The sequence below is a fragment of the Falco biarmicus genome, chromosome 5, assembly GCF_023638135.1.
Source record: "Falco biarmicus isolate bFalBia1 chromosome 5, bFalBia1.pri, whole genome shotgun sequence".
Taxonomy (NCBI): Eukaryota; Metazoa; Chordata; class Aves; order Falconiformes; family Falconidae; genus Falco; species Falco biarmicus.
In genome coordinates, this window is record NC_079292.1 from 56945572 (window position 1) to 56962213 (window position 16642).

At 42.6% G+C, this 16642-nt stretch overlaps 1 protein-coding gene across 6 annotated transcripts in view; it reads right to left on the reverse strand.

Annotated features, from left to right (window-relative positions):
- GRAP2 (GRB2 related adaptor protein 2) overlaps nt 1–16642 on the reverse strand; it is a 119137-nt gene that overhangs the window by 10308 nt on the left and 92187 nt on the right. For 5 of the 6 annotated variants that reach the window (XM_056340727.1, XM_056340728.1, XM_056340732.1 and 2 more), the window contains 2 exons: nt 4174–4276; nt 1150–1241 (listed from right to left, as the gene is read on the reverse strand). In XM_056340727.1, the coding sequence (XP_056196702.1) occupies nt 1150–1241; nt 4174–4276 (195 nt within the window). Of the gene's footprint in view, nt 1–1149; nt 1242–4173; nt 4277–10104; nt 10199–16642 lie in introns of those variants that run through there. The other variant, XM_056340731.1, reaches the window with a different exon arrangement.

The window sequence follows — 16642 nt, forward strand, 5'->3', positions numbered from 1 at the left end:
ATGTATCATTAGCAAAGGGAAATCAGACTTTAATCAACATTCATAACCAGCCTCAATGACTACTTGATAAGACAAAAATGGGAAAAACCCGCCCATCAAAAGTAGGAGACGACTTTCTTCCCTACATCTGGTTCTAGTGTCTAGCCTGAACTGGTTCAAAATGCAGACCTGCTACTCTAAGAGCTAAAAGCATCATAAAAGCAAAATATTTCTTCACAGCTCTTGCACAAAAAGCATCATGAGAAAAAAGTGTGTGAAAAAAGAAACTGCTAGTGTCCCTGTGTGATGCCACAGCCTTGTGAAAGAGCAAACAAGACCAACTGGGACATCTTAGTGCCCTGAAGCGCAGAAGTACAAGCCCATAAGTTGCACTGCAAACTAATAACACCCTTCAGCTCAGCCAAGCAGTCTGGCTTACGTCCAAAAAGGCCGGTAAGTGCCACCTCCAAAGGGGACAGTGGCACTTATTTGTATACTCAGAATCCCTGTACCCTCCCAGTTTGCCTGCTCAGGGCACCAGTGCATGCACGCGTGTGTCTGCACGAGTGTGGGAGCATGTCTGGTCTATCATCTCTGTCAATCCATGAGTAACACCAGCTGTCAGGTTTCACGTAGCAGTGCACTGACCTCTACTGTATCGAGAGAAACTCACACACACTTTGCAGGGAGGAGAGGGAAATGTGGATGGCAGGGTGGGGAAAAGGGAGTTAATATCGCTAAGAGTCAAGGGGGAGGGAATTACATTTTCAAAAATATCTCTTGCTCTTCCTTTTGTGCTCAGCCTCTGCTGCCAAGACTTCACAACATGACTATTCTCCTTCTGGCCGAGAAGACCTAAGTGCAGTTCCTACCACAACCCAGTGACCTCCCTCTGAGTAACAGTAACAAAGGCATCAGTCACTTGGGAGTGTGAGAGAGCGCCGAGATCCTTTCAGCTCTGAAAGAGCAGGGAATGCTTTAGGGTAGAAATAAGATGCACTGGCAGAACTATGTATGGCATTATGGCAGTCCTTGCCAGTTTAAACTGCAGTATGTAATAACCAGTGCTTCCTCTGTCATGTCTTCCCTTGTGTATGCATGCACACATGTTCTTGGCAGCACTCTGTGAAAACGTGCAATGGTGGTGCACACACTTTCCGTGGCACTTACGGGGGAACATGAAAATCAATGAAGTTCTTTGGAACGTAGCCCTCTTGACTTCTGAGCTCAGCCTTGTACCACTCTTCCTGGGAGCTCAAAACCTGCAATGGAGAGATGGGTGGAATAAACATGTCTCCTGAGAAAGGCGTATGTATCTAAGATTCTGGCAGAAACTTAGCATTTCTTGTAAGAATAGAAAAGAACTCCACATATGCTTTACTTCCCACCCACCGTGCAGCAAGGTTACTGGCTGATGACCACTTCAGAGCAAACAAAGCAATAAAGAAGGCCAAGCAGAATTAGAGGGATTGCTTGTTAACTTTATCCCTTCATCTGAATGCCTGTCCAGGTGGCTGGGGATGCTGTTTGCATGTCTCTGATGTCTGTGAAATGGAGAAATTCAGCTCCGAAAGACTTAATAGGAGTTTAAGGAGCTCTCTCTGCTGCTTTTGATAGTTGGTATCGGAGCATCTCTGTTTCGCAAGGGAGGAAAAAACCTCTGAAAACTCCTTTGACGTGTATGGGCATAAAGGGATATACAGCTATATCTGTGTGTGTGTGTGTGTCATGACTGCACAGATGTTACTGTGTGCTCTCTCATATGTCATTTTGCAAGAGGTTAATTAGTGGGTTAACCCTTCAGCTACCCTGGACATTGCCAAGGTAGATAAAGGGAGGAGGCAAAAAACATTTAAAAGCCACTATTACACTTAAGAGATCGTAGGATAGCAGGAAGCCAGTCCACAGTGCACACTGGAACAGCTTCAAGTGTACCCACATTGAAGTCGAGTGTAATGGTCCTGGGGGACTGCACTGCTGACCAGGGACTGCCCATATTCACTGCTCCCTGGCTGATGGCCCCTGATACAGCCCTCAGCTAGAGGAGAGAGGACGGGAATGCAACCACATTGTGATTTTACTGCAGATGTTGTGGTCTTTGGTGTTCTGTTTGACATTCCAACTCCTGGGACAGAATTCCACTTTATGAAATAGAACATGTTTCTATTCTCTCTGGTTTTGGAGAGGAGCCTGAAAGCATGAGCCGTGACAGTTTTAAAAGGAGAAAGCAAGTGGAAAAGGCTTAATTTAAAATCCATTGTTAACAATAATAATGCATATTTTGTAAGCCAATCCCATGTTTTGGGAGCCCAATGCACATTCTTACTACTTGGTGTTGGCAACAGGATGTTACTCTCTCTGGGGCCAATTCCCCATTGCCTTGCCTGCCACGTAGGCCTTTTTTATGCATTTGGATACAGAAAGGTTGGGAAACAGAAAGCTGTGGAATTTCCTGCTTGTATAGTCACTGCTTCTACCATCCCCAGATACTGGATTAAGGCTCTTTTTTGCTGCTGTGGCCGACCAAAGGGGATGATAGCTACTCCCTCCCTGGTCATGCTCAGGCCCTGCTCTGCTGGCAGTGAAGTTTCCAGAAAGACCCACCTGCTGGTTCTTGGTGCAGGGCTGGCAGGTTTCTCTCAGTATGTCATCCTTTTAGAGAAGGATGTGGGGGGGCTGAGAGGGTGGATTTCCTCCTGTCATTGCTGGTTGAGGGCCTCATGCTTCCTGTTTTCTAATCTCTACATCAATACTGTTCATCTTATCTCCTTCATAAATCAGAAAAGACAGCCAGCAAGCAGCTTGTGCAGGCAGCAGGAGGGGGCTTATGACAGGGTATGAATGTATGTGTGCGTATGCCAGAAGAAAGGTGTTACTCAGGCTAATTTGCTGTTACTATGGCTTGGGCAGCTAAGGTGTTATTTTGTTTACCTCAAGGATGTTAAAGCAAGAGGTAGTCTGACTTTTCTGGTAGTGAAGTCTCTGTGACAACTAATAATAATACTGATATTTAGTGTTACTTGACACTTTTCATCAGTAGCTTCCCACATACTTTGAAAGGAAGCTCTAGCTTATAATGATTTTACAGGAAGGGAAACTGAGGAACAGAAGGAAAACTGATCTAGTCAACACCATCACCCCAGCCAGGGACTTGATGAAAGTCTCTGAGGAAGAAGGTATCAGGTAAAAATCACGGGACACGTAGGGACATGGGGACTACTTTTGATCTAAGGAAGAATTAGAAATGAGAGTGTTCATTTATGCTGAAGAAAGGCAGTGATTTCTCCAGAACCTGCTCATAGCTCTTTGGGAAAAACTGGTATTTGATCTTAATGAGTTCTGGATGCCATCAGCTTTGTCTAAGCTTCAAAAATTAAAAGGCCAATAAAATAAGAAATGGTGGTGATGGATGAGGCAAGGCTGAGACCCAGTATCTTATTAATTGGAATAGCTGGGACCATACAGGGACGTAGGGTTGGGTTAACAAGAACTGTTCTACCATAACACATGCAAAAACTTTAAAGAGACTCTTAAATACTCTGTATTGTATATGATCAACCCTACTTCTGTCATTCCCTCACTGCTAAATTCCTGCAAGGATGTATATATTGTTAGCCCAAGACCTCTTAAACTCTTCCATTTATGTGTGTAACAGACTGTCTCATGGATTTTCTATTTGCAATTGCCTAAAACCCCTGCAGCAGCTAACAGTAACTACTTACAGTGAAAAGTTAGATAAAAGTTCTATAATGCATAACAACTATCTTTTAAACAGTTTAAGAGCTGGAAATAAGGAAGCCATCCTGCCTGCCTTTAGACATAATTATCTTAAACATAGTCACCCTAGACTACCTATATAGTCAATGGAAACAGACAGGACCCTCAAAATCTGTCCACTGAAGAACTGGATATCTGTTCCAGCAAAGGTACTTATCCTTCCCTGCCGACTACTGGAGGACTGCAGGGCAACTAATTCCATAGTTTATGGGTATAAAATCAAGTGAAGTGGACACAGACTCAAGCAACGTGGGTATTGTTCATTGACCTATAGCAAGCCCTATGGGAGATGAGTATCCTGCAATTTTATCCCAATCTATAGGCATCTGTCTTCATCTGTTTTGCCAAGGCAAATGGGAGCATAGAATGGCAGCTTTCTCGGAAATGCTGTTTAGTCAAGCCTGAAGCTGCACTTACCTTCAGCATATCGCCAGCCTGGAAGCTCAACTCATCCTCTCCAGAGGCACTGAAATCAAACTTGGCGATGGCTTCCATACCGTGTCTTGGTGGCAGAGCAAAGCTGGAAGAAGTATATGCTTGTCAACATCTATGAGCTGCTGGGACTGCTGAGTCTAGCCTCTAGAAAGCTTATAGGCAATGCTGTGATTTATACATGGATGAGCACACACCAGCCATTGGTAGACATTAGTTATTAGACGTGGAAAGACATTAGCAAGTAGAGGAGACGCCTTGGCCAAGAGGCTATAATTAGCTTAAGTCAGTAGTTCAAACAACTTGTTCTGTATGCTTATTCCAACAGATCTCTTTCTCTGCAGCAGTCTCACCAAGAAGTTTGAACACATCACCCAAATAAGCTGGTATCAGGGAAAACCTTCTGCATAGACCAATCAATACGCTGCCACAGTTTCCAATAAAGCAAGTGATTCTGTCATGCAATAGAAGAATGCATTTTTCCTCTGCAGTGACTTACTCTTTATCTCAAGGGTGAGACAAAATGTAGACAAAATGAACGCCCTGCAATAAATACATTTTTTTTCTTGGACGGGGCCACAATAACGAAGGTTGAAAGAGGTTTTTCTCTGTGACAGCTTAGCATGGGTGACCACAAATAGCAGCTAGGAAAAACTGTTTGCAGAAAGGCTGTATCCCCTATTTTGGAGCAAGCAGAGAGTGAAACTGTAGCACTGACAAGTAGCACGCCCTTACTCTACCTCGGTGTTGGTAACCTAGGAGCCTGAAATGTACCAGACAACCTGCAAACCAAAGCCTGCTTTTCATCAGCAGAGCAGATGTGACAGGGGAAGTAGCAACATGAACTTTGCTTCTTCACCACTTCCTGCTCGTGTAACTCAGATGTACCCCAGCAGGACCACTTCTATAATCAAGAGTTACTCCTTTCCCATGGCTGGCTCTTGGGCTCTGCAGCTCAGCTGTGAGACTGCCAGTGACAAGACAAGAAATAGCTAGGCAGTGCCACATTAAGCAAGTGAACTGCTGGTAGATGCTCTTGCAGCCTAACTTGTGAAGACCATCAGACAGCTCCAATATAGAAGTAATTTTTATGGTTACTAAGCTAGGTTCATCTGGGAACAATGACCCTGAAGCCTCTTGCAAAACCAGCCATATTTTATGACTTGAGAAGAAGTGCCAACTTGCCTGACCCAAAACATTCTTAACCAGAAAGTCCTAGAAAGAAACCATATGAAGAACCCTACTTAGAGGGCTATTTCTTGTCTCCTGTTAGAACTGAACCAAGATCCCCAATATATAAAGTACTGATACTGAGCAACCTCCAAAATTATGCCACTTCAAAATCAACAGGGTGCTGTAGCCCCTCGTTCTCTGCAATACCTGCTGTAAGCTTCCCCCTTTGACACACAGCCCAGGGATTTAACCACCTGTGTACCAAGGATCCAGAGCCCATCACTGATACGGTGCAATTTGACTCAAACTGCTGAGAATAAGCTGGGAGAAAGTCTGCAGGGTGAAAATTATAGACTGTTGGGCTGTTATATATTATATATGTATATATAATAATATATAGGGCTGTTAAGACAGCACCAGCAGTAGCCCTGGGATTCAAGAAGAAAAAACACCAGCATGGAAAGATATAAAGTTTCAGAGGAAAAACAAAACCAAAGGAGGTTTAGTTCAGATAGTCAGTCTGGCTGAGGACCAGTCACAAATCATTGGGGTCACCTGAGCTGAGTTGTCAGTGCTATCAGTTCTGGCCCAGCTGGTGGCAGATGGCAACCATGGAGGCTGACTCTTCTGTCCTGATTGATGCTTGCCTCACCAGCAAAAACTCTTCAGGTGCCTTTATACAGGCAACGAGTATGCTAATGCTTAGCCTAATATTTCACTAAATCCTAGCTAGCTTCTGTGTGTGTTAGCTGTAAGAAGCATGTATTTATTGGCTAAGTTGTCTATTTCCTGCTTGCAGAATCCCTTTGCACTTGACTAAAGATGTCCAGGTAAAGTGATCCACAAGAGGGGCTGTAACATCACTGGAGATTAATTCTGAGATATGTTAAATCTCACTTTTAACTATAAAAAGATCTTCACATGCTTTTGGATCTGTTAGCACCCTCTTTTTCACTGCTTATAGGTGAATTTGTATTCACGCGACTGATTGAACTATGTGGCCCCAAGGCAATTTTTTTGTCAGTCCACAGACAGATCTGCTCATTTAGTATTAACCCATCCTATAGCAATTAGGATTGTTTCGGTGCTGGGGCCCCCCATGTAGGTTGGAGTGCTGTCATGGTTTAACCCCAGCCAGCAATAAATACCATGCAGCTGCTTGCTTACTCCACACCCCTACCTTGCCCTGGTGGGATGGAGAAGAGAACTGGAAAAAGGTAAAACCGTGGGTTGAGATGAGAAGAGTTTAATAATTGAAAGAAAGTAAAAATAACCAACAATAATAATAACAACAAAACCAATAATTGTAATGAAGAGGAGCGAGGAATAAAACCCAAGGGAAAAAAAAACCCCAAGTGATGCACAATACAATTGCTCACCACCGGCTGACTGATGCCCAGCCAGTCCCTGAGCAGCTATCGGTGACTCCCAACCAATTCCCCCCAGTCTATATACCAAGCATGATGTTCTGTGGTATGGAATATCCCTTTGGCTAGTTCGGGTCAGCTGTTGTGGCTCTGCTTCCTCCTGTCTTCTTGTGCTCCTGCTCACTGGCAGAACATGGGAAACTTGGAAAGTCCTTGACTTAAAGTAAGCACTGCATAGCAACAACTAAAACATCAGGGTGTTGTCAACATTATTCTCATACTAAATTCAAAACAGTGCTGTATCAGCTACTAAGAAGAAAATTAACTCTATCCCAGCTGAAACCAGGACAAGTACATAGGTCAGTTATGGTCTGCTATATGCCTGCTATTCTAGCTCATTGCCTTAGGGTTTTGTCAATATACATCAATAGTGGAGTATAATCCCTATGTTTTACCAATGTATTTTCAGTCTTCAGCTTTCCAGCTATTCCAACATTTTCATCCCTTTTTCTCGCTGTCGACTTACTGATGCTCTAATTCTTACTTTGGATACTGTTTACAGATTTGCAAATATAGCTTAGGTTCATCCTCTGATTGCCCCACTCTTATTCCAGCATTGATGTAACTCTGCAGGTGCAACTCAGGCCTAATCTGAGAACTTTCCTCTGTTCTTGCACTGACATTTTTGGAGCTTCAGTCTACAACCTCCCACAGCCAGCATGCTAACAGAGCATGCATGTATTAAATCAAGGGAATTAACCATTGTGGGCACTAGTTAAACAATGATACTCTTTCATGGAAGAGAACTGAAGAAAAAGGCTAAAGGAGAATTACTTTAATAAGGGATGTTTTTCGGTGTTTTATCTTGCAGCAGTGGGCTGCTGCAGAGAGACCAGAGCCAACAAGGCAGATGATTTGTGGAACTCCTAAGTGTAGACCATTAATCCCAGCTTGAGAGAAAAAAAAAAAGCCCTCACACTTAAAAACAATAAACTGTTTAAATACAAATCCTGTCTTTGATTTTTGACCCTTAGTCACAGAAGAGACAGTGGGGGTTCTCTCTGCAGGGGGCAAAAGGGGAGAGAGCCTTTAATTTTTCAGTATCTCAAATGTTAAAAGATGTTATTGGAGATGTGACCCCCTCAGAAGGAGAAGGGTTTCTGAAACAGTTAAAATCTTCTCTCTCACCTCCATTTCAATTTCAGCAATCCCAACCTTAGGGAGAGACCAGGAGACAGATACTTCTTCAAACAATCTAACACATGGATTAAATGTGCTTTTCATTGCCAGTGGCTGGATTTAGAAGCGACTCAAATACCATACACAGTGTTGGCTGTGTTGATAAATCAGCAATGCAGTAATACTGTGGCCTTAAGCTCTTCCCCCACCAACTACTAAAGCAACACTAGCCAATAATCCTGTCTTTGAACTCCAGCCTACCACTTCTCGTCACCTGAACTTCAAACCAGTTTGTTTTTGTGATCCTGTTCCTCCTTCCATCTGTAACTTGAGAATTCTCACTCCACATGGGTCAGTGCTGGGCCCTCATGAAAACTCCCCTGCCAGGGGCCCATTCCTCCCCTCTCTGCATGTGCCTGACTTCAAGCACTACCCTGTGACACAGAGAGACAGGTATTTTTACATTATTGTCATAACTTACATTTCTCAAGCACCTTTTGTCCCAAAGGACAGCACTGCAGTTCACAGAGAGACAGATTCTGCTTATAACTAACTGGTACAACTCCTTTAAGCTTTCGAGTAACCAAGGACAGTTTTAGACTGCATAAAGTTCTGTGTGAAAATCACTTTTGTACAGAGTTTAGCATGAAGTCTATGCAATGTTCAAAAGAAGATTTTTCAGTTTGGAGCATGAGTTGACCAGTACTCCCCATTTTGTGCTGGCTTTCTACATGGAGGTGAATTTTCTCTGTGATTCCCTATTGTAGCGAAGCAGATCCAAGGGGCATCAGGCTACTGCAATTCTGTGGGACCAGTGCAGCAGAAGATTGATAAAAGGAAAAATGAAAAGCAGTGTGGCTTTGAGAGCATTAGGGAGGTATTTTAGTTTGGCAGAATGCTATTCTCTGAGCAAGAACATCAGCATTTCTCTGTTGATGAAAAGTGCCAAGGCCTAAATCATGTCAGCACGCAACATATTCTGACAGCAGCATCCCAAAGATTTCAACACCCTACATCAAGCTGGGTCAAAATTCAGTAATAACAATGCCAGGGAAGGTCACCACCTATGAAGAGTTTACCACTTAGGGACTGCCTGGGCTCAGCCCAGCTCAATCTCACATATTAACATATCAACATCACAGACAGAGGGCACAGTTGCAAAAATGTGCCCACTTAAAGGAGCCATATGAACAAAATATTTTATTTTTATGCCTGCAGCATGTGCATTTCCAGCCTGCGGCTCCATCCAGTGAGGTTTTGCACTGAGATACACAGCGTGAGCTACTCTGTCTTTCTTCGGCTCTGCAAGAACAACCTATTGGACTGACAAGCAACCAGGGACAGAATTCAACTCTGAACATCTGTACAGCAGAAACAACAGAGAAGGGACCCGTTATCTACAAGAGCTGTGATAGATAAAAGCTTTGTTTTCACCAGCTAAGCCACATACAAGTGGCATGGGAATATTTCTTTCCAAAAACACAAACCTCTTGCTACAGAGTTAATGGTGCAGCTCCACTGACTGTCAGCGATAAGAGAGTAAAATATATAAGGGAGAACAAGTCACTAAAACACTCAGCACTGTCACATATAAGTCTTAGCTATCCTACCATCCAGAGCAATGCATAATACTTGGGCTGAGCCTCTGTACGCAGACAAAATAAGCCTCCTAGGAACAGGATTCACAGAACAGACTTTCAGGACTCTAACCAACAGCAGTTGGTAAGAAATGCCTCAGACTAGGATGGTGCTTAATCTTCCTGGGGAACTTTGTCTTGGGTCTTCTGTGCTGCGTTCAGTCATGAGAGTAGAGTTGTGCAGCACTGGAGAAGTTGGGAAGCCTGTGCAACAGCAGCCCCAAAGAGAGGAGCACAATACCATGACACTATGAAATCATGAATATTTGTTGTGCCAGAAGGGTTGGTGTGGAAGACTAGGGTGGGGGCAGGCACTTCCTTCTGTTTGCCCACCTCCTCCCTCAGCTTCCAGCTGGTCAGATTTGGCTCAGGCACAGCATTTTTTTCTGCAAAAGCACTGCTCTGTTGTGGAAGCTGATGAACAAGATGGCACTGGGATCCCATGCTCTTTCTCTACCGAGCAGTACTTTACATCTCCTTACAAAACCCTCCTTTCCTCCTTAGTATCTTTCCCACACAGCTCCCCCCACTCAAGTCTCAGAGCCACACTTGCCCCATACCTTGTAGAAGCTCTCCTCTCTTCTGGTGCTTCGCTAGAAAGCAGGAGGTGCGTTACTCTCTAAGGGAAGGAAGAGAAGGAGAGCTGAGCCTGTATCAGGCTCCTCCCCGCAATGACAGTGTACCACATCAGTAATGGGTCCACGTGTGTGGACGAGGACAGTCAGAAATAGGCATGGGGGACAGAGGCACAGAATAGTGTCTGTCACAGGACAGAGCGGGGCACAGACAATTATCAGTCTCTAATGCTGGAAATATTTGGTACACTGCATATTTAAAATGGTGGTGTCAGTTCAAAAGGACCTTCCCTTTGCTGCTGCCTCAGACCAGGCTCATTTAATAGCTGAATGGAAGAGGATCCTGTCCCTCAAAAAGTGCAAGTTCTGCCCAAATAAGGAAAAGAGAAAAGAGTATAGATCTGTTAAGTGAAATGAGACACCCTAAGTTTGTTGAAAAGCGTATCTTGAGGAACAAGTAGCTGAAGACATAAAAACATGTAATAAAATTATTTTCAAAGACAACAGAATCAGGAAGCTTGCCAGAGGGTCCGTAGGGCTGACAGATGATTGAGATGTAAAAAGAGTGCTCAAAGAAGATAAGGATGAAGTACAAAAGCTAAATAAATTCTCTGCATCCATGCATCTTCTGTAGGGATGTAAGGAGGTTCCCACACTGGGGTTTTCTTTGCAGAGAAGAGCCAGGGGAACTGTCTTAATCTGAAGAACTGGAAGAAAAGGTTTTAGGACAAATCAGTAAATGAACAAGAGTAAATCCAAGGATTTGATATTTCAGAAATCTTGACTGAAATCTAAACTGAACATGAAATAGTAAAGGCTGAGCAATTAAACTGCGGCATACAATGTAAGACCTAACCCAGCCTCTGTACTAGAACTAGAAAAAGCAGCAAACACAATGCCTGTGATTGAAAAGCATTTTGAGGGGATGCAAGGGGCAGAAGGTCTGACTTCTGTATGCCTGGAATTGGTAGAAACGATACTGAAGAAAAGAATTACTGGCCATAAAGGAGAAATGACATAGCAATTGCCCCTCACATAGCTTTTGTAGAAGGAAGTCATACTGCACAAATCTGATTGAGTTCTTTGAAGGAGCAGATAAGCATGTGGATAGGAGTGATCACTTGATATAAACCTTGCATTTCTAAAGCCTTTTTGATGGAGTCTCTCACTGAAGGCTCTTAAAAAAACAACCTCCTAAGTGCTCAAAGAGTAAAAGGGAAGGTCCTATAGGGACTTACAACTGAGTAAGTTGGGAAACAATTTGAATGAGCTGTTCAACAGATTCATAAATGATCTGGAAAAAATGAAGTGACAAAGCTTACTGATGAGAAAAAAATGTCAAGGTAATACAAATTAAATCTGCTCAAAGATGGTGATGGTGGAGATGGTTTTCAAAACACTGTTGAAGTGCAAGATGAATCTCAGCACCAATGACTGCAAAGTAATGGACATGGGAATGAACAACTGTAACTATATGAACACAGCAACAAACTTAAAACTAGCAATTACCACACAGGAAAGATACCTTTGGATTGCTGTGGATAGTTCCATCAAAGTGTCAGCTCAGTGGAAGTCAAAAAGGCAGGTTAGGAAATGTCAGGAAAGCGATAGAGAACAAAACAGAAAGCAACATTATGTCACTGTACAGATCACTGGGGCACCTGTTTGAGTATTTGTAACTTGAATATAGTTCTTATCCCTCCATTTAAAAAATGAGACAGTAGCATTAGAAATAGCAGAGGAAAGTAATTCAGGCAAAATTCAGACCAAAGCAACAGAAAGTTTCTGAACAAGGAAGGACCAAATTAAACAGACTAGGATCCTTCATCCTAGGAAAAAAGTTTAACAGAGGGATAAATGCAAAAGCAATGTAGAAAATGATGAGAATCATGGAAAAGGCAAACAGGAATTTTTATTCACAATTTCTCATAACTTAAGCACTAGGAGCTCATTCTCAAGAGTGTCAGGATCTGGGAGGGCCTAGTGAAAGAAGCTTCACAGTGCACTTGCCCTGTTCTTACCCCCCAAACTGCTGTTGCTGGGAGCCATAAACTCATGCAATTCATCCTTTCTTATGGGCCACAGTACTTCACAAAAAACACCACAATGTGCAAGTCTAAGACAATCAGTCCAGCAGCAGGCAGTGGCAGTCCCCATACACACCATCCTTTGGGGAGGGACTAATCTCCCTGGAATACCGGCTACTTAAAACAGGGGTAAGCTGTAAGCTATGAAGCGCTCAAACCAGTAAGGGGTAGAAACCATGAGAATTGCCTCTGAAGAGGATAATGCCCAATGTATTTTGCTGAAATAATATACAGGTGCAGGGGGCCACAGAAAGAGTACAGCAGCTAGCTCTTACTGTGAAAAGTTTTACATGTGGCTATCATTGTACATGTCAGGAATATACACCTCTTTACAGGAAAGTGGGACACCAATCCTCACAGTCTTCTTGGTTTTAAGTTATGTTTGTTCTCATGCTCTGTGAATGGCCTGACAGATTACACTATGCTACACGTTAGAACGACCTATTTTCTCTGTTTCTACCATGATGTGATCTAATGGGCCCCCCAGCAAGAACGCTGCTGTGAGCTGTCACTTATGTTTGCTGCCTGACAACGTCACAAAACACTGGTATGGATTCCTGTTACGTATCCAGAAATATTCCATGACAATAATAAATCTATTTAATATCAAGCCATAAAAGATGTGGCTTTCTATACCATAAACAGAACACTCAGTAGTGGCAAGGCCTCAACATTGAGAAAGGATAGGAAATAACTATTTTTCTTTCTTCTCCATTCCTATATGCTCCTCCCCTGTCACAGTTATGGTAGTATGTTAACATCTTCACCATGTGCAATACATGCATCACAGCTATGTTGAAAAATAGGAGGAAACACCCAGATATTTCAGCTATAACTAATGTAAAAAAACCTTATGGGAAGGGCATTAGACCCCATGCTTCCATGTTTTAGCCAGTCTGTTAGACAGTTGGATAAAGCCAAGCTTAGGCAGACAGGTTATTCCACAACTACCTACTTCAGATTTCTTATGTCATCATCTACTAGTGGCAGAATCCAGGTGGGATAGCTGAACCGTGGCTATGATACTGTCTGGGAAGACCTATATTTAAAGAGCTTAATGCAGATAAACTTACCCCTACTTTTACACTCAGGTGAATGATCCAAAATAGAGGTATTTGCAAACATGTCTGAAAACTGCCTAAGAACATATTGGCTCACAAAAATTTTAGTCATTTCTTGCTGGGTTTGAATTTTCAAGAGAGAAAACTTTTTCCAAGGCACTTTTCCACTTTAATTTCTATCTGGAAAGCATGGGAGTAGCCAGAAAGAAAAGAAAACAAAAAGGAAAAGAAAAGAAGGAAAGCAAAGGAAAAAAAAGGTTATTTCCAATAAAACATATAAACCAACTATTTTGCCTACTCTGAATTGTTCGGGTTCATAATATATGAAAAAGTAAGTGGCTAGGCTTTGTCTTCAGTGTAAACTACTTCCCCGTGTTCTTAATTAGTTTGCCTTCAGAAAATAACATTGCCAACAAGGGAAACAGAAGTTAAAGTATCGAAACAAGCGAGATTTTTATTGTTATATTTTGTTGTTAGTAATAACTCAGCATCTGTGGATTCAGGAGCATCAGGGCTGTAAATCCACATAAAGCTGAATGTTATGAATGGAAGCTGTCTGGTCTTTCCCAATCTTCCATCTATTCCTGTCCCCATATTCAGATATGCTTCACACACAGCAATTCATCCTCTCTCACCGCTTTGCTTTCTGCAAACAGCTGCTCAAGCTGTCCACAGTGACAGGTCATTAGTAGGCAGTTATTTTTTTCAGGATTGAGTGCACAGGAGTGGCAGTGCTATAAATGCTGCTCTGCAGAGCTCCGTGAACTGATCTGGGCAGAGCTCTGTCCCAATTTGCTATGCTTCCTGTTAGCAAAGATTGTCTTAAAAGCTCTGCACCTTGTTGCTCACCTGTAGTGATCCTCTTTGATCATGTTCTAGGATTTTCAAACAGCTCAGTCATCAGCTGCATATTCTAGTGCTGGTCTTGTCACCATCACCCTCACAAACCACATTCAGTTTAGCTGGTATGACTACAGCCTACTGTGCTTGCACATGTGGTACAACTTTTAATTAAAGGTGTGAAGCCTTTTCTTACAGGAATAAGCTTTAACTGTAAGAGCACTGTTCTAATTCTACAGGTGTTCATGCACTAGGAGAATATACAACTTTACCTTCCTGGTACTATCGATGTAGCACCATTTATTGCAAGGAGATCTGGCTTTAATCTTGAACAACAGTGTTCTTTTCCTATTTGATTCATGCAACCCTTCCCATCATTTTGCTAATTCATCTCTAGAGGTACCCTCTACTATTCTGGCTGATGAGCATCTCTGCACTTCTGAGAGATTTTTCTTTGGGAATATATTGCTATGATCCCCTAGTTTTCTATTTTAAAGAAGTATTGGCAAACTTGACAATATTAAATATTTTCTTCAAATCCCTCAAAACCTGCCAACTTTCTCTTCTGTGTTCCCTACCCTATAACTCCTGATTACTGAATTATTAGTGTCTCACTAATAGCTTTTTGTATTTAATCAGTTAAGTTCTCTACCTTCTGCATTTGTAGGGCGATTACACTGAGCCATGCTCGTGACATCCCAGATTATCATCTTGACACAGAATCACAAGAACTGAACTGTCGCAGAACTGACTGGATTAGCAGAGGAAGAAAGGGCATATTACAAAAGAGAAAGGGAAGATTTAACTTTTACTTTCCTGCCAACAATTCTCCTGGATTTCTTTAGACTTGTTTTAATGGCTGCATTGCTGCCCAAGAGTCCAGATAGAAGCAACTTCCTTACAGCTTCTGTGTTGTCACCTACTCTGAGGACACATAGCCAAAGTGTGCCTGCTCTGTTATGTAGTGTTCTGCGCCAGAGGTTTTCAGCTTGGGCCCATGAACTACATTTTAAGGATCAGCAGATGAGACCAAAGAAGATCCAGCTCACAGTCAAGGAAGCCTCTGTTCACCACACAGCAATTTGTGCCTTTGCTGGGAAATCTGGGTGAATCTGCAAGCCCAAATGTTGAAGACCACAGGAAAAGATTAACAGAATATGCTCCTCATAACAGCACTTTTTTCCAAGCCTGTCCTACATTTAGCTCACCTAAGAGCTAAAAAGGACCAGTTACTCAGGGCAAGAAACCATGGATCCCACAGCCTGACCTCTGCTCTGGAGCCTTACTCCAACAGGACTACTTTCTGATCACACTCAGCACTGAAACAGATCTAAGAAACCTTTCTCCTCCTTACTGCTTTCTTGGGAGCCAATACCACCTCTTTCAGAGGCTCTTAAGAATTAACCAGTTGGTCTCCACCAACATGTATGAACTATACCAAGTTACATCTGCAGCAATTTTGGCACATCTGACATTATAATACATTGGGATAATTCTCTTTACAGTGTTCAAATCCAAAAAAACCAGCCAGGTGAAGACAGAGAAGCGCTGTTACCGACAGAAAAAGGAGCCTCTTCCCAGTGTTTATGATTTGTTTATTATCATTGCTTCTGAATACTAATAAGTAGCAAAATAAGTCCTAGAGGCTGTTGCAATGGTATCATGTGCGTCCCTGAAAGATAAACATGGCAAAAATACAGAGGTCCGACATCTAGGCCATTATGATGGTAGCTAATTTTGTCATCATACTACTAGAATTCGAAGTTCAGATAAGCTAAGCAGGGGCTGTGTGCCCATCAAGCCAAAATCAACATGGGCTACACGAGCTGCTGATTTTCTTCTTTGCTGCAAGCAAGTGGTAGAAGGAGAAAGGAAGGGAGAGAAAGAAAAAGAGACCTTTCTTCAGTGATTTGAATCTAGTGCTGGAGTGTTCAACAAAACATCCCTTTCCAGAATTTAAATTCTCCCTTTGATGAGCACCTAGTGACTCAGTGGGATTTGCTAAACTTCCATTTGAAGCTAGAGAAAAGTAATCTTACTCTTTATTTCTTCCCCCACCCTCTGCTACACCCTTCTAATCATGATAAATATATCTAAACATGCCTGATTAAGCCAGACAGATGATACGCCCCTAATCTGAACTGATCAGGGCTCTGGAGCTGCCAAAGTGAACCTGCTGTCTTTCTATCAGACAGAGCAATAAGGGGTCGGTAATGCAGCTCCATTAACTGCTTCCCACAGAATGAATTTTCCCTGACTGCTCCCAAAGAGCAGACACTTGAGGAATGCCGCCTGATGGGAAGTTGCTTTGAATGGTCTCTTTTGGCACAATTGTCAAGCAGCTCCTTCTCAAGCCCTACAGACAAACAACTGAAGTATAAAAAATGTAGCCACTTCCTTCTGTGCTACTTTTTCATATCTTATCTAGCTAACTGCCTCTCAATTTTTCTCATCTCCTTTTGGTAAGCTTCAGCACTGGCTGATACGTGTTATACTGCAAGCGTGTGGTTATCAGAATAACAATCCTTTTCCTAC